Source organism: Jatropha curcas, chromosome 2 (assembly GCF_041381405.1).
Source record: "Jatropha curcas cultivar XTBG-Jc1 chromosome 2, XTBG_Jcur_1.0, whole genome shotgun sequence".
NCBI lineage: Eukaryota > Viridiplantae > Streptophyta > Magnoliopsida > Malpighiales > Euphorbiaceae > Jatropha > Jatropha curcas.
The window spans coordinates 25,287,099-25,307,546 of NC_143152.1; the positions used below are offsets into that span (position 1 = coordinate 25,287,099).

The 20,448-nt window shown below is 29.2% G+C and overlaps 3 protein-coding genes and 1 non-coding gene across 4 annotated transcripts; 3 read left to right on the forward strand and 1 right to left on the reverse strand.

The window, feature by feature from the left end:
- Positions 1–3,105: 3,105 nt before the first annotated feature.
- Positions 3,106–3,960, forward strand: LOC105636313 (cyclin-dependent kinase inhibitor). Its single transcript, XM_012219571.4, has one exon. It carries the CDS (start codon positions 3,579–3,581, stop codon positions 3,789–3,791), a length of 213 nt encoding a protein of 70 aa, XP_012074961.1. The 5' UTR covers positions 3,106–3,578; the 3' UTR covers positions 3,792–3,960.
- A 3,111-nt stretch (positions 3,961–7,071) lies between these two features.
- Positions 7,072–9,787, forward strand: LOC105636314 (laccase-17). Its single transcript, XM_012219573.3, has 6 exons — positions 7,072–7,274; positions 7,505–7,656; positions 7,735–7,979; positions 8,097–8,225; positions 8,322–9,284; positions 9,364–9,787. Exons 1-6 carry the CDS (start codon positions 7,158–7,160, stop codon positions 9,492–9,494), a joined length of 1,737 nt encoding a protein of 578 aa, XP_012074963.1. The 5' UTR covers positions 7,072–7,157; the 3' UTR covers positions 9,495–9,787.
- A 438-nt stretch (positions 9,788–10,225) lies between these two features.
- Positions 10,226–10,296, forward strand: TRNAG-GCC (transfer RNA glycine (anticodon GCC)). The gene has a single exon. It is a non-coding gene; the product is annotated as a tRNA-Gly (tRNA).
- Positions 10,297–10,418: 122 nt separating this feature from the next.
- LOC105636315 (uncharacterized) lies at positions 10,419–12,469 on the reverse strand. Its single transcript, XM_012219574.4, has 3 exons — positions 12,314–12,469; positions 10,761–11,419; positions 10,419–10,606 (listed from the first exon to the last, which is right to left on the reverse strand). The coding sequence occupies exons 1-3, from the start codon at positions 12,352–12,354 to the stop codon at positions 10,533–10,535; spliced, it is 774 nt and encodes a 257-aa protein (XP_012074964.1). The 5' UTR covers positions 12,355–12,469; the 3' UTR covers positions 10,419–10,532.
- Between the last annotated feature and the right edge of the window lie 7,979 nt (positions 12,470–20,448).

Genomic DNA, 20,448 nt, shown 5'->3' on the forward strand with positions numbered 1-20,448 from the left:
TTCGCATCAGGCAAGTCGCAAAGGGGGCAAAGTGCTCCCTCCCGAGTGTTTAAAGAGATTTCATATCAGGGCTCGAACTTGAGACCTCTGTTTGAAGGTGAATGGATATCTGTCATCACATCTCATCCTTTGGAGTTAAATATTTTTAATAATATCATAAATTAAAATTGTTAATTTTTTAAAATAATTTTTAATATTGCAACCGAATGAAGCCTTATTATATATAAATTTTTTTTTTCAAATATCAACTTGTATCTCATCCAAAATAGCTTATCTTTTATGTATTATTAAGGAGATGTACGTAATTTAAATTATAAAATTTTAATTGATAATAATCCAAACATATGGTTTGGTTACTCTTGATTGGATTGGACAACCTTTTTCTTTTACCCCCATCTAGGCATGGCCACCGGTTCGGTTCTAACCGGAACCGAACCGGAACCGAACCGTACTGTAGACGAACCGAAACCGGACCGAAACCGGCGGTTCAAAATTTTGAACCGGAACCGGTGGTTCAAGGGCCGGTTAAGGTTCATGTGAATGTTAAAAAATGAACTTGAACCGGCCCGAAACCGGCGGTTAACCGGCGGTTTCGGTCCGGGTTCGAACCGAATTCACAAACAAAATTATTTATTGCAATAATCAAAAATAGTCAAAAAAAAAAAAAACATCATCATTTTGGTTTAAAAAAGGGGACGCGTAATCATTTCACTTTTTTTTTGAAAGCTCATAATCAAAAATAGCCGTTGAACTTTGTTTACAATTAACAATTTACTATACAATTAACAATTCAAACGGATATAATTGTTTTATTATAATTTATTTAATTATTTATTTATTTATTTATTATAATTTACTAAATTATCCAAAAATATAATTGTTTTTTTTCTGTTATAAGGGACAATTTGGGAAACTACATAAATGAAAAATATGTATAAATATGATGAGTTGATTATTTTTTTTTTCACAACCAATTATATTCTATCTCTCCTCTTCACTTCTTAATATTGCTTTATTTTCATACATCCAATTCTAAATTCCATTAATTTTATATTCCATTTATTCATTTTTTTTCCATAATTCCATTTAAAATTATGGCACACAATTCACAAATCTCCAAGGGAAAGCTAGTTGCTCAAAGCGTGGAAGAAATTGATTCAAATGATCCATTGATTGATTTTTCACCACAAGAAGCAATATCTCCTAATATTTCAATAGGTAAACCACCAAAATCAGATATTTTCAAGAAGCACTTTGCAAAAATTGTTCAAGATAATGGAGAAATCAATGCGGTTCGATATTTTCAAGAAGCACTTTGCAAAAATTGTTCAAGAAGCACTTTGCAAAAATTGTTCAAGATAGAAGTTTTTGTTTTAAAATTTTATAATAATTTATTTAGTTAATAAAATTTAAACATTTTAAAATTATTATTTATTCATGAATTCGAAATCAAAATCTTATTATTTTTTTAAAAAATTGCGTAATGCCGGAACCGTAATTTGAACCGTCGGTTCGCCTGAACCGTGCCGGAACCGGAACCGGACCGGAACCGGAGGTTCAAGGGCCGGTTCCGGTTCAAAATTTTAAACATTTCGAACCGGCGGTTCAATGAACCGAAACCGGCGGTTCATTGAACCGGCCATGCCTACCCCCATCTACATAGTGTTCCTCTTTTGCAGCTTGGACAAACCTTTCGTTGGGCTGCATGTAACAAATATTCATTTAGCCCAAGTTCTTTTTCAGAACAGTATGTAGGTTCAATACTCCTTTTCTCGTTGGGCTTCCGCCCTTTTGAACAGCTTCTCAACCTCTCAATACAAAAGTGATGGTAGGAGTCGGCCCAATCTGGTTCAAATAAAATCAAATTATTTAATTAACGAAAAATAAATATTAATCTCTAAATTATATTTATAATTTCTTTATTTTCAAACATTAAGTATGAGGTAATTATAAGTATGCTAACTATTTAGTCTTTCCGATCAAAATAACCTACCTGAACCGTCAATTAAGTATAAATAAATAAAACAAAATTTTAGGTTGATAAAATATAAATTGGCCCGTAATTACAGCCAAATTAACACATGAAGCACTTTTGTTTTTTGAAACAAAACTAATTATGAAATACTTAATTTATGATTTCTTTTTTTTTAAAAAATTAATTTATAATTTTATTAATACTTTGATTTTTCAGTTTTTGACAAAAAAGACTAAAGTGTTAATATCAAAATTTAGAAAGCTTATAATTAGTTTACTATGTATTTTATTAATTAAATACCATAACAACACTATTTTATATCCTTTACGCGTTCAGAGGCTGTGAGTATAGATTTAAGTGCCACAATAATTTTTTTGACAGAGCATGGGCATATTTATATATTTAGCCAATATTTTACTATAACACTTTGGTCATATTATATTATTCTTTTTCTTTAAGCATAATACATAAAATTGCCGACGTATTCAATTTTACGGCATTTTCAAATTTGTGGAAATTATTATACCTCTTAAATTAAAAATTTTGTTATAATTATACACAGTGTAGTGCCCAGGAATGGGCAGACACGTGGAAACACTCTCTCTTTTGCTCAATAAACTCAAAATCTTTTAATAGTTCTGTTTTGCTTTGATCATGTTTTGCTTTAATTATCACAACCAAATCCACACATCCGCTATTCCCCAGCCATAAAATCTCTTTATTCAGAGCTTTCCTTCAAATATTTAATCATCGCATGATTGCTTCTCTCATCAAACTCTACTCTTTAATTAATATAAATAAGCACTTTGCAAGTGAATTAAAAAAATACATATTGTTTTTGAGAAAATTTAATATATAAATATATAAATAAATATATTTGTTCGCCTAAACTTTATTTTCTAATTTTTCCTTATATGTAAAATGGTTTCTTCTATTGTGTAGATAAATTTAATGTGATGCGCCGTGATATTGCTAAACCAAAAAGTTGAAAATTTAGTAATTTACTAGTTTATCATATTAAAAAATTAAGATTTTCCTTGGTTTGGTTAATTAACTTGCCTTTTAAATTTTAATGAACACATTATGAATTATGAGTTTTTAATAATAATAAATGGTAATAATAATAGGTGGGCCCAAGATTAACCAATGTGTTTTGGGCCATAATTTATGATTGTCTAGCAAAAAGTGGGCCAATTGGTGGCAGAGCCTAACGTCCATTCGAATCCATAATTGTAAAAGGTTCATTGAACCAAACGCACAGCAATTCCGAATTCCCAAAAACAACTTAAACGCGCGGTCACGAATCACGATTGAGATTCAAAACCAATAATTTTCTGGCGCCAACGCAACACCGACTCAATAGGCGCCGCCATATTTATTATTTAAAAACAATAAACACATAGATATTTAAGCCCAGTATTAAACGGCCACGTCGGTGCCACCTCAACTCACATCCAGCTGTAACCACCACTACCACCACCACCGCACGATCTAAAACACCATTTTGATAACATTTCCCTCACTTTACGACATTCAAAATTTTCAAATCATTTCAAAAAGTTTCCGCTTTTCTCTGAAAGTTTTAAGCCCTCAGTTTCAAAAAATGGAGATGGATTATGAGAGATCTGAGATGATGAAGGAAGAGTGCACGACGCCTAGATGTCGGATTCCAGTGTCGTCTGTTTGTCCACCGCCACCGAGGAAGAAATCTGGGATCGGAAAGAAGCGAGACCCACCGAAGAACGGGTATTTTCAACCTCCTGATCTTGATGCTCTGCTCTCTATGCCGCTTCGACGACGGGAAGCATGTGCTTAACCTTTATGAATCTGATTCTGTTTTAGTTCTATTTTTCAAGAAATTTAGGATGTTTTTATGGTTTATATTTCTAGAAATTGGATATTAATATATTTGGTAGATCTAATTCTTTTTGTTGTAAAAGAAACAAGAATTAATGCTAATAATAGCATAATCTTCTTTAATCAAAGTGATTAATTAGCAGATGTGAAGTATAGTTTGGTAAAAGAAGAGAGAAGAGAGTGCTTAAGTAGTTTCTTTGATAGAAAGAAAAGACATAATTGTTAAAAAATGGTCTTAATCCGATACAGATGTTATGGTTATGATTATGATTATGAATCTTTAAGTTAAGCAAACTTAAAGCACGCTTACCATTATTAAGGTGTGAAAATTGAAGTCTCTAACCCAATATTAATTTGACTGCCGACCCAGAAATTCTAGAGTGAGTTCATCATAATCTATTGCAATTTTCGTTTATTATTTTATTAATTGAAGATATATCAAGTCTTGATCTTTTAGAATTCTCGTATAAATTTGCTATGATCTTGGGAGAACCACGCTTTAATAGTTAGTCAGTCTTAAGGTTTACGAGCCCAAATTCATCAGTCTTAAGTGCTTTGATTAGGTTAAAAATATTTAGTTTCACTTGTTAAGGGAATTAAGTTATTGACTTCCGTCTCTCAAGTACATTAATAAATAAAGAATAAGCTAAATTAATATTTTAGTTGAAAAATCCTATTGGAATTAATTCAAAATCTTAATTTGAAGTAAGTTATACATTGCAAATAAAGCATTGAACACTACACCAACTTCATGAAACTATACAGAACATAGTAAAATTTAAGATATATTCATGGATATGTATAGGACGTAGACGTTTTGCCAACCTCACGTTACTATAATTTTAATGCTCAACTTTGAAAGTTGAAACTGCTTCTAGTTATTTACATTTTAACCAATTTATTGGTATACTGGTTTTATTTATATTTACCAATTTATTACGCACTCCCTTCAGTTAATTTTCTTTAGTTTATTGTATAAGTGTTGCTTATCCGTTGAGTTCAGTATAATCCTATTTGCGGCGCATCAGATTCATAAGGAGGCACTCACAATGAATTCAGTTAAATTTAACCGTTTTTAACTTTTCACAAAATTAATAAAACGATTGAATTATCTTAATTATAGAAAAGAAATTAAAGTAATGCTCATTTAATTGAGAGTAGTGCATATATCTAGATAAAAGTAAAGTTGAAATAAAATGATTAATACTCCTTCAGATTCATATATGCTCACTCTCTTTTTTCGCCCGTCTCAAAATATAGTCCTATTTTTTTAACAGATAGTTTATTATCTATTATATTAATATACCCCTATTTAATGTACGATCATATTACCAAATGATATATATCGTTTAATAATATAAAGGGATATTTTGGAAAAAGACTAAATAAAAAATATAATTTAACTATTTTAATTAATTTTTTTTAATCTATGTGAAAGTCGAATTAGACCTATATTTATGGGAGAGAGGGAATAGTGTCTTAATTTTTTAAAAGGGTTATCTAAATTATAAAAAAAAAAACAAAATGGTCAAATTTAATGTAATAGAGGAGTAAAATTAAAAGAATTTAACTTTTTTTTTTAAAAAAATTGTGAATGTAAAAGTTCAATTATAATCAATAAAGTGAGAGTAAATTTAGCTTCCAATTAAATTAAATTAACTTTAGCTATGAAGATTAATTGATCTTGTAAAGCATAAACCTCACACCGTTAGGGCATTTCCGAGCAAAGATATCACTTCTCAAACAAACATGGCATGGTTCAATGCAGTTGACACATCGTTATCTCCCAGTAAGTTACTGCAAAGGAACTTCACTGACTAAAACAGAGACATCCCAAGTAAAGATGATCTATCACCTGACCTCTCTTTCTTTCTTCCTTTTTTTAGTTTTTTTTTATTATTTTTATTTATAAATATACCTCATTAGCTTCTTTATATAAATTATATATGTTGACCACCATAATTAGTGGCATGGACGTGAACCAAACCAGAGTTAGCATATGATATATACATTTTAAAAAGAAGGGTTTGCTTATTTGAAAATCATACTATTTGTATGGTGCATCCTGCATGATAATATTCCTTCGTTCCAAAGATAGAATAGGTAGAGAAAGGCTGAGATAGAAGCCCAAGAATTTAACTTCCAAGGCAATTAGGAATGCAGGATTCAGTTCAACTACCCAAACTCCTCTTACAAGCTATTTTATTATGGAGTAAATGGCTACTTAATTAGTATTAATATAAGCAGAATCTTCTTTCTCTTAATCCTTAACTTTGTTGGAAAAGCATAGTCAACACAACAAGTTACGAAAGGACTAGCAGACAATGAATGCAACCTGTAACCAAATTGGTGAACATCGTATCCAGAAAAATAAGATAATAAGAAAAGAAATTTCAGTCCATAATATTTTTGAAGAAATCCTCTAACTTTAACACTTCACGATATTTGGTAAGTCGTAATGCAGTAATAATTAAGAAAGGTTTAGAAGTTTCTAATATAATATTAAGGGTCTGTTCGACAAAATTAGTTGTTTTGATAACTGTTAGTTGTTTTAGTAGCGTTCGGGTATTAGCTGTTCGAACAATTTTTCATAAAATGTTAAAAACATTACATAAGTTAACTTTTTATAAAAAACTATTTTACACTGTGTTAGTAAGTACTATAACAAAAGTTAAAAGCTATATAAAAAATTATTGCTGAACATAGCGTTAAGCTCATTTCTTCTTTTATTTTTTCATAGATTTTGGGAGGCACGCTGTCAAAATATTATGATATTAATATGAAAATTTGAAATTAAATTTCTCGAAGTATTGTAAATAATCTTCATAATGCTCCTTACAATATTACTTCGTTGGAAAATTTGTGATGAACTTTCCAACTATGAAAACCTGAGTCCAAATTTTCCATTCTTTTTTCATTTCAGTTTGTTTGGTGAAGAGAACAAATCCATCAGTTTTGAAGAATTAGAAAAATAAGGACAGTTCGAAATTTAGTTCATAGATAGTACTAGTACGAACCAATAAACAAAGGCTAGTGTCATTCTAGTAATCAAAATATAATTAGAATTGTTTAAGAAAAATAAATCTTACTTTATCAACACTCTAAAATTAAGCTCAACCAAAAAAAAATTGCAAAGATGAAGAGACAATTCCATTAATCTTCCTTGTTCTGTACACTGACTTAAAATGTTAATTCTTGCTACCTAATCAATCTTCCTATTTCTCTATAAAACTATAAATCTTGTTTCGTCTCCCTAACCCATTTGGGCTTCACTTTTCTTCTATTCACCAAATATAGAAAAAGAAAAAGAAAAAGAGAGAGACTGATGGGTATTTTCCATTGTTCATCGATAACTTCAATGGCAGCTCTGGTCTTTAGTTCCTGCATTTTATTGCTATTGCCAAACCCTGCAGCTGCCATAACAAGGCACTACACATTCAATGTAAATATGCATTATTATTAATTATTATCACTAATCATTAGTTAACAGAAACAAAACTAAAGTACATGTAATTAACTTTTGTCGTCATGAATTTTATCAGAATGGACGAAGATATGCTCGACCAGCTTTTGTATCATTATTATTAGTAGTAAAAAACATAATAATACTTTATTAGAATCTTATTTTTCTTATCTTATTCACTGATCATTTTTCATTTTTTCTTAATAAAGATTGTCTATCAAAATATTACAAGATTATGCAATACAAGAAGCGTATTGACAGTGAATGGAAAGTTTCCTGGACCTCGCTTAGTAGCAAGAGAAGGAGATAGAGTAATTGTCAAGGTTGTTAACAAAGTCTCCAACAATGTTTCAATCCACTGGTATGAAACTATTATCAAATGGGTATTTATCATTTTCTTTTTTATGGCATTGCATTTGCTCATTCAAAATATTTGCAGGCATGGGATAAGGCAACTTACTACCGGTTGGGCAGATGGACCGGCTTATGTAACCCAATGTCCAATACAAACTGGCCAGTCATATACCTATAACTTCACCATTACTGGACAGAGAGGAACTCTGTTATGGCATGCTCATATTTCATGGCTAAGATCGTCTCTTTATGGACCCATTATTATTCTTCCTAGAAGAAACGACTCTTATCCTTTTCTGAAACCGTACAAGGAAGTTCCCATCCTATTCGGTAATTGATTACTGTTTTCTAATTTCTGAATATATATATATATATATATATATATATATATATGGTTTTAGTTTATAAAAATTAATTATCATGTTTATTATGGGTTTGAAATTGCAGGAGAGTGGTTTAATGTAGATCCAGAGGCTATTATTGCTCAGGCCCTACAAACTGGAGGAGGTCCTAATGTTTCTGATGCATATACCATTAATGGTCTTCCTGGGCCTCTATATAACTGTTCTTCTAAAGGTATAGTTTCACTCATTAATGAGTACTCATGAGGAGGAAATTTCTTGCCTAGATTGTGAATTTATGATACAAGAAACTAATATTGTCTATATACAGATACGTATAGATTGAAGGTAAAGCCAGGAAAAACCTATCTTCTCCGTATAATCAACGCTGCACTCAACGACGAGCTTTTCTTCAGTATTGCCAATCACAGTCTCACCACAGTCGAAGCTGATGCCAGTTATGTCAAGCCTTTTGACACTGATATAATACAAATAACTCCAGGCCAAACCACAAATGTTCTTCTGAAAACCAAGCCCAATTTTCCTAACGCCACATTTTTAATGGCTGCGAGGCCTTATTTCACCGGCGGAGGAACTTTCGACAACTCAACTGTTGCAGCCATTCTTGAATACAAGCACCCATTAAATAAAACTATCTCCAAGAACTTACCCTTATTCAAACCAACCTTGCCACCAATCAACGCTACAGGATTTGTAGCAAATTTCACCAAGAAATTCCGGAGTTTAGCAAATTCAAAATTTCCTGCAAACGTACCACAAACTGTGGATAGAAAATTCTATTTCACAGTAGGACTTGGAACTCATCCTTGCCCTGCCAACACAACCTGTCAAGGACCCACTAATACTACTAAATTTGCTGCTTCGGTTAATAACGTGTCATTTGTATTACCCTCTACAGCTCTTCTTCAATCTTATTTCTTTGGAATGTCTAATGGAGTTTTAACTGCCGATTTTCCTCAAAACCCACCTGTACCGTTTAATTATACAGGTACACCACCCAACAACACTAATGTCAGCAATGGAACTCGAACGTTGGTGCTAAGATTTAATACCAGTGTGGAATTAGTAATGCAAGATACTAGTATTCTTGGTGCGGAAAGTCATCCATTTCATCTTCATGGATTCAATTTCTTTGTTGTTGGACAAGGTTTTGGAAATTACGATCCAAATAAAGATCCTGCAAGTTTTAATTTGGTTGACCCTGTCGAAAGAAACACTGTTGGAGTTCCTGCTGGGGGATGGATTGCCATTCGCTTTCTAGCTGATAATCCAGGTATACTATATACACACACTGACATGGTTTTTCTTAATTATGATTATTATTATCTAAAATTTCGTAAACTCGTGATCAGGTGTATGGTTTATGCATTGTCACCTGGAGGTGCACACAAGCTGGGGGCTAAGGATGGCATGGATAGTGTTAGATGGCCCCCAGCCGAATCAGAAGCTACAACCACCGCCGTCCGATCTTCCGAAATGTTGATTTACTTATTTATTTTTGACTGACCAATGATCCGGACTGGCTTCTATCTCAGTTTTTGATTTTTGTTTTCAAAGATTTTTCTTGTACATGCACTTGTATTATTTGTTTTTTCTTTTTGTTTACTGATGAGATTTTTTGATTAATTAAGGAAAATCTCAAATAATTGGTTGGAAGTTGTACTTTGGTTGGTCCAAAGTCAAGAATGAGAGATGGGAGAGAGCAGATGAGTTGTAAACATCGGATGGGTTAATTAATTATGTTAATCAATAAGAGATTTTATAATTAGCTGATCATTTTCTTTCCAAATGCACTGATTTGCTTTTAATTGAAGTTGTGTGGACAAGACTATTCATGGCTTAATTACATTCTAGTTCACACCCACTTAAGCATATTCTTAATGTCTCAAGTTTTTGTCCTTTCTCAGACCACTTCCTTCAACTTACTTTCTGCTGCTACCTGAAAAACAATGATAGTTGTTTTATTTCAAATTGGGATAAAATTACTGAAATTCATGAATTGACGTAATAAAATTATAAGATTCATTAAATTTGAGATACTTTTCGCCACATAATTCTTGCTATAACCAGTGACAATATTGTAAGTAGTACTTAGTTTTCTTCAATACCTACAATTTAAATTTTCAGAGATAGATTCAAAAGAAGATAGTACATGTTTTTTTCCAAATACATGCACTTAATATTTATAATTTGGTCGCCCATTGGAAACCACTAGCACCAGTGGTCTAGTGGTAGAATAGTACCCTGCCACGGTACAGACCCGGGTTCGATTCCCGGCTGGTGCAATATTTTTATTTGAATTTTTTTTGTTCTCCCCTAAAAATGCAAGAAATACGGGGTATTAGATTTAAATCGCCCTGGTCTCTGGCATTTTTTATGAGTTTTGAATGTACGAAAAAGGTTGTCCTTTTCAATAACAATGACCATTCCAATAAACAGTCTCACTTACTAATTACCACAGTACAAGAGATATGTACTAACAGATTTTTACATTCAAGGTCTACAAAGTAAGTTTTCTCTGCTACAGCATAAGCATAGAAAAGTACTGCTCAAATTCCTGATCAATGGTTGGTTTTTTTGCAACTGGTTGAGCATCTGCATTCAAAGTATCAGCTAGTTACTAAATGGAGAAAAAATTAACAAGCAATACTCAAGTTATTTAAGCACCAAACGAATGATACAGAGAAAGCCAAATAATTTAATCCCACCGATTTTGCATATTGCGACTAGCATGAACATATGAGATTACCTTGGTTAACGTTCCATCTTCCAGAAGACAAGACATACACGTTTGAATCCACCCCCTTAGGATAAAGTATATCGTCGAGCTCTTTCCGTATAAATGGCTCGATGCTGTCAGTTCCATGTTCAGAGCAAGTGTAGTCAGAATGACTTTCAAATTCTCCAATTGCATCATCAAAGTTCTGATGTAATCCATTACACTTATGGAGAGGATAGTGCTCCTCTGCGACAAATGTTGGTTCACCTTTGCCAGTACCGCCTGGTGCTGTGGAATCATATAGCGGGCATTGGGGGTCCTCCAAATTGTGGCAGCCCCACTTAAACGATGATGAAGAGGGCCCATTACAAGGCCATTCCTTTGAAATCTCTGTTTCAAGTTTAGAGTCATAATATAAAGATGTGGCAGAGTCAGAATCTCCTATAAAACTATTACTGTCTTTAGCTGATTCAGGATCCGATCCATCATCAATCTCGTGTCTCTCTGCATTTTCCTGAATTTTCTGTGTGAAGTCTTCTACTTCCTGATTTTCATCAATAGATTTTGGAGATAAACGATGATCCCAACATTTAAGTTTCGGCATAGGCAAACCGAACTGCTCAGCCTGTAGCTTCCTTTTCTTACTCAAGTTAAACATGTTTGCATTGAGTGCTTTGGTGATATGAAAGCTGAAAATAATAGTAGAAGAACCCAGTATAAGCAGGCAGCTATATTTGCAGATAGTCTTTAATAATCTTTGAATTATTTTCAGCCAACGGAAATGAAGTTAGAAGAAAGAACAAAGCATCGCACTCCAATTCCCTCCCAGAATCCCATTTAGGAATATAAATCTGGTAAAAAACCTTACGTTACCTACAAAACGAATACCCATATGTACCTTGTTCATGAATAACTAATGTTTCTTTTAGAACTCGGTCAAATTTCATAGAAAACTAGAGACATTGAGGTTAAGGACAAACAGATAAACCAAAAAGAAAGCTACATAATACCAAAAATTCTGTAATCATCTCAACTAACTTTCCCAAACAGACAAGAATCAGCTATATAATTCGTTGATTTATTACATATACATACAGTTAAGCTTACAGTTATAGATACTCTCTAAATTCTTCTTTGCTTGGCAAATCATAGATTATCCCAACAAAAAAAGAAAAAAAATAATTATAAAACAATCCATTTCAATTAATTTATCTTGCTCTAATACAAATATTAAAGATCTTTTGTTAGGAACAATAAAACCCTCGCACACAAAATCTTGAAATTGGGATTCAAGAAACAAGATAGATCATTAATTTCATTTCTAATCAAAATCATGAATTTAATCTTCTTTAACAAATTGCTTCCTAATCATCCAAGAAATTCAATGATAAAAATTATCTGAAACAAGAAAGAACAACTAATTTAGCAAATAAAGAACACAAATCACAAAAAGAGTTAAAAGTTTTCGAATCAAAATGAAAATCCACTAATAAGAATAAATATTTATCTATTTATTTTCTATTAAATATAATAAATAAATAACTGGAAAAACTAGAGCAGGAAAAAAAAAATAGAAGCAAAACCTGTTAATTTCAGATAGGTTTTCATTATCTCCTCCGTCCATTTTCTTGGAGAGAACACAGACATGAAACTTACAATCACACTCCCTTCGCTGTTAGCTCTCTTTATTTTTCTTAAATCATCTCTTGTCTGTAACTAACTCAGGCACTCTATCTTTATTCTCCTATGTGGAACGTGTAATACACGAACTATTTATATTGTAAAATCTTGCTCTCTTGTTGCGTTGTCGATAATCTAGAGCGCGTAGAATGATGACTTGGAGAAGATCCACTTCTTGTCCCACGTGAGTTGATAATGCTTAATTTGGGGCCCATAAACTTTTAAAGAATTTATCGGCTTGCATTATAGTCCCTTTAACTGGGCCATATACGAAATTCACTGGCGTTTGTTACTTTTAACTTCAAATCCAAATCAAATTTGGATGATTTGCAAATTTTATTTGAAAAATGACTAATAATTCTATTTTTAATTTTAACATTCAAACTTCAAATTTAATAAAATTTTATTATCTTTTTTTATTTTGACATTTGAATATTTTGTTTTCTTTTTTCTTTATTGAGTATGAAACTTATGAATTGATTGTTCTTTAAAAATTTTAAATGTATCCTTCCTAAATTAATTTTATATTTATTCTTATATTTTTAAATTTTATAAATAAATCTCTATATTTTTTATGTATACGCGTTTCCCCTGCATTTCAATTTACCCGTATTCATTTCTGTGTTTCTCCATTTTTCCATTTCCATGTCTGTGCATCATAAATTTCAGTAAAAAGTTAATTTTTTTATTGAAAAATTAACAACAATTCCCATAGATAACGGAAAATAATAAACCAGAAAATTGTGAGTAGACACGTAATTTTTTTTTTTTTTTTTTAATGGAGTGGAAACCCTATAATTTTAACGTGGAAAATCTTAATTGTGACTTGGAGAGCAATGATGTAAATAAAAAATGTGAAAATTAAATATTGATATTTTAATTTTATTTTGTCTCAAAATTTAACTAATGATAATTTAGTAGCTTAACTAATATATTTGTCGGGGGAAGAAGTATATTAAATAAGGTAAAACAGTAAATTTAAAATATTATTCACTTCTATAAAAAGAAATAAAAAAACAATTTGAGACCAATGAAAAAAAAAAATGAGACAAACATTAGAAGATGGAAGGAGTAGAAGGCAACTAACATATCCAATTAAATACTCTAGTTCTTCTATAACGTGCATTGCATGTTGAATTTATTTGTTAGATCCTTGTTTAATTAATGTAACATCTAATTGAAAGAAAAATCTTTAATAAAAAATATAATTTTTTTATTAATTAAATAACTCAAAATTTATTTTACTATGCTAAAAAATATTTTATAATTTGGCGATATTATGACATTAATCTAATAAATCAAGACTTGCTCTATGTAGCTACAATATAAAATATAAATTTAATCTTCACATCAATTATTTTTTTAGAATAAAATATTGAATAAAAGAGAGCTCTTGAATTTTCTCTTTTTTTCATCTTTAATATAAAACATGTGAAAATAAAAATGATAGCAAATATGGTTAAATAGCCATTTTTTCTCATTAAATCAAACTTTTATAGCCTATTTTTTTTCAAAAAGATTTTATTAGACTAAAAAGGAAAAACCTTGATATATTAGTCAAATACTATAATTTCATATTTCCATTGTTTTTGTTACATTATAATTATAAGAAATTTTAAAAATACAATAATGTGTAAATAATACAAAAAAGTGTAAATCAAAGAGAAAAAATATATTTAAAAGAATTTATTTTAAAAAATAAATCCAATTAAATCATAGAAAATTAAATAAAATTCGATAAATTTAAAAAAAAAACCGTAGAACAAAAATATGAATAAAAAGTGAAGTCTTGAATTTTCTATTTATTTCATGTTAAATATAAAAAAAAATGAAAATAAAAATGATAGCAAATATGCCTAAATGCAATGTTTTCATTAATTTAAACTTTTATAGCCTATTTTTTCAAAAAGATTTTATTAGAATAAAAAAGGAAAAAACTTTCCATTTGATATATTAGTCAAATACTATAATTTTATACTTCTATTATTTTTATTAAATTATAATTATAAGAAATTTTAAAATACAATAATGTGTAAATAATTCAAATACATGTAAATTAAAGAGAAACAATATATTTAAAAAATTATTTTAAAAAATATATCCAATTAAATCATAAAAAATAAATAAAATTTGATAAATTTAAAAAAAAAGTAAAATAAAATATTGAATAAAAATAGGACTCTTGAATTTTCTCATTATTTCATTTTTAATATAGAAAAGATGAAAATAAAAATGATAGCAAATATGCGTAAATAGTCATTTTTCATTAATTTAAACTTTTATACCCCATTTTTTAAAAAATATTTTAGTAGACTAAAAGAGGAAAAACTTTAGCATTTGATGTATTAGTCAAATACTATAATTTTATATTTTTATTTTTTTTGTTAAATTAGAATTATAGGAAATTTTAAAATACAATAATGTGTAAATAATTCAAATACGTATAAATCAAAGAGAAATAATATATTTAAAAAAAATTATTTTAAAATATACATCCAATTAAATCATAGAAAATTAAATAAAATTAAATAAATTTTTAAAAAATAGAATAAAATATTGTATAAAAAGAGAACTCTTGAATTTTCTCTTTATGAAGAAAATAAAATGATAACAAATATGTCTAAATAACCATTTTTTCGTTAATTCAAATTTTACATCTATTCTTTTCAAAAAAATTTTATTAGACTTAAAAAGGAAAAGATTTCGTATTTAATATATTAGTCAAACACTATAATTCCATACTTCTATTGTTTTTGTTAAATTAAAATTATAAAAATTTTAAAATACAATAATATGTAAATAATCTAAATACATATAAATTAAAGAGAATGAATATAGTTAAAAAAATTTATTTTTTAGTTTTATTGTATTTAACTAATAAACTCTGATAGTAAATAGTAAATTATTTAACCATATTTTAAAAGAATTCAAAACATAATAAATTAGAAAAATTTAAATTTTATTTACAATATTTAAGGTTTTCGATTAACCTCCTATAAAGCAGTATCACGTAAAAATCTATAATTATGAACATCAAATCTATTAATTTTAAAAATTATTTGACAATAATACTACAATATCAAATAGAGAATATAAATATACATATTTCTCGAATTAAAATGCCTAAAAAATATAATTAAAAGGATATTTAACTAAAATGATTTCAAAAGAATAAATAAACTTATTTTCTCCAATTAAAATGCAGTAAAAATCTAACTAAAAAGGTAGAAATTTCAAATTAAACTAAGGCTAGTGTAACAAATTCTATTATTCCCACATCATCATTATATATATATATATATATATATATAATGGAGGATCACGAGTTTTTCCTATATGCTAACGTTAGGCATGGCCACCGGTTCGGTTCTAACCGGAACCGAACCAGAACCGAACCGTACTGTAGACGAACCGAAACCGGCGGTTCAAAATTTTGAACCGAAACCGGCGGTTCAAAGGCCGGTTAAGGTTCATATGAATGTTAAAAAATGAACCTGAACTGGCCCGGAACCGGCGGTTTCGGTCCGGTTTGAACCGGATTCACAAACAAAATTATTTATTGCAATAATGTGAAAAAAAAAACATCATCATTTTGGTTTAAAAAAAGGAAACATCATCATTTCACTTTTCTTTTTTTTGAAAGCTCATCATTTCACTAATTCACTTAGCCGTTTGAACTTGTTTTACAAATACATATTTTTTTTTTAACTATACAATTAACAATTTACATAAACATAAGGTTCAAACTTCAAAGTTTAAACGGATATATTTATAATTGTTTTATTATAATTTAATTATTTATTTATTTATTTATTTATTTATTATAATTTACTAAATTATCCAAAAATATAATTATTTTTTTCTGTTATAAGGGACAATTTGAGAAACTACATAAATGAAAAATATGTATGAATATGATGAGTTGATTATTTTTTTTCACAACCAATTATATTCTATCTCTCCTCTTCTCTTCTTAATATTGCTTTATTTTCATACATCCAATTCTAAATTCCATTAATTTCATATTCCATTTATTCATTTTTTTCCCATAATTCCATTTAAAATTATGGCACACAATTCACAAAGCTCCAAGGGAAAGCGAGTTGCTCAAAGCGTGGAAGAAATTGATTCAAATGATCCATTGATTGATTTTTCACCACAAGAAGCAATATCTCTTAATATTTCAATAGGTAAACCACCAAAATCAGATATTTTCAAAAAGCACTTTGCAAAAATTGTTCAAGATAATGGAGAAATCAATGCGGTTCGATGTAATTATTGCAAAAAAGAATATGCATTCAAGCTTGGAGGAGGATATGGCACTCTCAATAGGCATTTAAAATCACATCATCCAAGTGAGGTAGAAATGGATGTAACTCAAACTCAATTATCGTCATCAAGGTATAGTGATCCTAACACTCCTCTATTTAAATATAGTGATGAAACTAATAAAATTGAAATGGCTAAAATGGTTTGTATGGAACGATTATCTTTTTCATTTGGTGAAAAAATTGGATTTAATAACTATTGTAAAAAAGCATTAAATCCTTTAGCAAAAAAGATACCTAGGAATACACTTAAAAGGACTATTTTATCTATTTATTTAAAAGAAAAAGAAATTTTAAAAAATTTATTTGCAAATTTTAATGGTAAAATTGCCATTTGTTGTGATATTTGGTGTGATGCTTGGCAAACTCATTCTTATATGGGTGTTACATCCCATTGGATTGATAATGAATGGAAACTTGAAAAAAGAATTATTGCACTTAGAGTTTTTGATGACTCTCACACCGCGCATAATATTTTTACCATGTTACATATTATTTTAGAAGAATATGGTTTGACTAAAAAAATTTTTACAATTGGTTTTGATAATGCCAGTGCAAATACGGCATCAATAAATGAATTAAAAACTCTTTGTCAACCTAAATTTGGTGGACAATTTTTTCACACTAGATGTGCATGTCATATTTTAAATTTATGTGTTCAAGATGCATTAACAAAATTAAATGTATTTTTACGTCCAATAAAAAATGCTTTAAATGTATTTCCAGTCTTAGCTTCAATTGCAAAAGATATTCTTGCTTGTCCAATTTCTATTGTTGCAGTGGAACAAGCTTTTAGTGCGGGTGGACAAATTTTAGATCCAGCACGGTCAAGATGATCGCTAAATAATGTGGAAATGCAAGAGTGTGTTGACGATTGGACTAGAGTGGCGTTGAGAACTCAATACCAGTAAAATTCAAGCGATGATGATGATTCCGACTCATTAACGGGGACTAGTGGCACCGATGACTAAAATTAATTGTAATAATTGGGAGGTTATTTTCCAATGTAATAAAAAAAAAAACTACGCGGGCTTTGATTTTCTCTAATTTTCAAGAGGATACGTAGGCAATTAAATTAAAATTTTTCAATTTTAATTTAATTCAAGCCCAAAATAAAAAAATTATAATTTTCTATATTAGTGAGTTAGCAAAATTTGTAAATTTAGTGTAATAATAGTTCTAAGTTAATAGAAGTTTTTGTTTTAACATTTTATAATAATTTATTTAGTTAATAAAATCTAAACATTTTAAAATTATTATTCAATTATGAATTCGGAAATCGGAATCAAAATTTTATTATTTTTAAAAAAATTTGCGTAATGCCGGAGCCGTATCGGAACCGTAATTCGAACCGTCGGTTAATCGGAACCGTGCCGAACCGTGCCGGAACCGGAACCGGACCGGAACTGGAGGTTCAAGGGTCGGTTCCAGTTCAAAATTTTAAACATCTCGAACCGGCGGTTCAGTGAACCGGAACCGGCGGTTCACTGAACCGGCCATGCCTAGCTAACGTGATGCTTCATTTGAGGAGAGTGAATATACAATATTTGAGTTAGGGGTGTCAAAATGGGTTGATGGGTCGGGTTTAACACGAATTCGCCAAACACGCGATACAATTAGGGTTGACACGATTAGGTCCAATATGAACATGACCCATTTAATAATCGTGTCAAATTTATCAATACGAACATGATATGAAAATTAGACAAGTGACACAAACACGACACGTGTAACCTGCTTAATATTATAAACAGGTTAAGTGGGTCGTGTTAACCCATATATAACTTGTATAACCCGTCTAATATCATAAACAGGCTAAGTGGTCGTGTTGACCTGTGTACGACCCACCTAACTTGCTTATGATATTGTTAAGGTTTAGCCTATTTAACTTAAATTATATTTAAAAATAATTTTTCATACATAAAACACATATATTTTTCAAGATTCACAATTAGAAATAAAAAATTAATATAACAATAGATTTTAAATAGAAATTTAGTTGGAATATTTATTTTTTACACTAAAATTACCTCTTTACTCTTAGATAAACGGATCACTCGCCTAATCCACGTGTCAACCTGCAACACGACACATTTATATTCGTATCATAAATGGGTGACCCGTTTATGACACGAACCCGTTTAACCTCAACTCTAATACATTTATTTCGCGTGTTAGACGAATTATGTTCACATGTCGTTATCCATTTTGACACTCCTAATTTGAGTATTTTCTTTTATCTTAATTGGGAGAGGTTTTAGATTTCAAAGAAAAAATGAAGAGATGCGAAAGAGACAATGAATTGACAAAAGAATATCTTGTGTGGCTTTTATTGTATTGAATATTAAGAAGCACAATTATTTGATAGTAACTAAATTATATGCCGCATTAAATAAATCAACTTCGTAAAAGGTAAATTAAAAAAATGAAACTTTTTAACAAAAATAAAAAATAAAAAAATTTGGCATTTACTATTAAAAAAGTCAACAACGAAAAATTAGCTCAATGATACAATTAAAACCACAAATAATGATACAATTTATTAGCTAATTTATTATCCTAAAATTATGTCTAAAATTTACTTGTTACCAAATAATAACAAAAAATTATTACACTACTCATCTTCTAATAACATAAACAGTAACAAAAACAAATAATGACTAATTATTATTTGCACTCAATAAAAAAATTTATTTGAACGTTTTTAAATTTTTCATTTACCATGATAATATTTAAACTCTTCATTTACCATAACAAAATTTTAACGAAAAAATAATAAATTATTAGTTAAATATATATTTATTAATAAAAAAATAAAATAATCTATTGTTAAAATGCTGCTATTTCTTAAAAAAAAAAACACCCCAATTTGTAGAATTGTAGCTTAGTTAACATAATAAAGTGATTGAAATTAATCGGAAATAACATTAAAAAGACCTTAGCCAATCCATTATGTATTTGAAGTTAGAAATTGATGTGCATAATACAATTGAACCTCTCTTTTTGGCTTTTTTTTTTTTTTTTTAATTTATGGATCTATTATATTTTTATTTTTAAATCATTTTGTGTGTTTTAGGTTCAAAAGACAACCAGTATAATCAAGAAATATGATTTTATAGACTACTTTCAATAAAAAAAAAAAAAAAATTTAATTGATTCAAGAGATAGACTGTGAATTCAATATCAACCTAAGTAAAGAAATTCCTGCAATTCAATTAGTACATGTTTATACTTTGATGGCTATGATTAACAGGTCATATTCATATATATGAAATTATATACTTTCTTCTATTTTTAATAGAAAATTTCAACATCTACTTACACTTCAAGAAAAGTAAGCTACATATGATCTTAGCCAAATCTTAGCTTAAAAAAAATAGTCAATATGTGTTGTCAACTATACAATAAACTAGCGGTAGAATTATCTTCTATTTTTACAACTCAAACATTTCTTAGAAGATGCAATATCATTCTCCACATTTTGAATTTTTAAAATTTTAATCAAAATATAATCTCACGATTCAAATAAAAAAATATTTTTTTACAATATATAATATAGATAATATCTAACAGGTGTAATACCTTACATGTTTATAAGCATGACATTAACTAAAATAAATTACATTTTTATCGGTATGACATCTTTAACTAAAATGAATATAAAAGTAGAAATAAGGAGTCAATATGTTAATTTTAATTTTACATGTGTT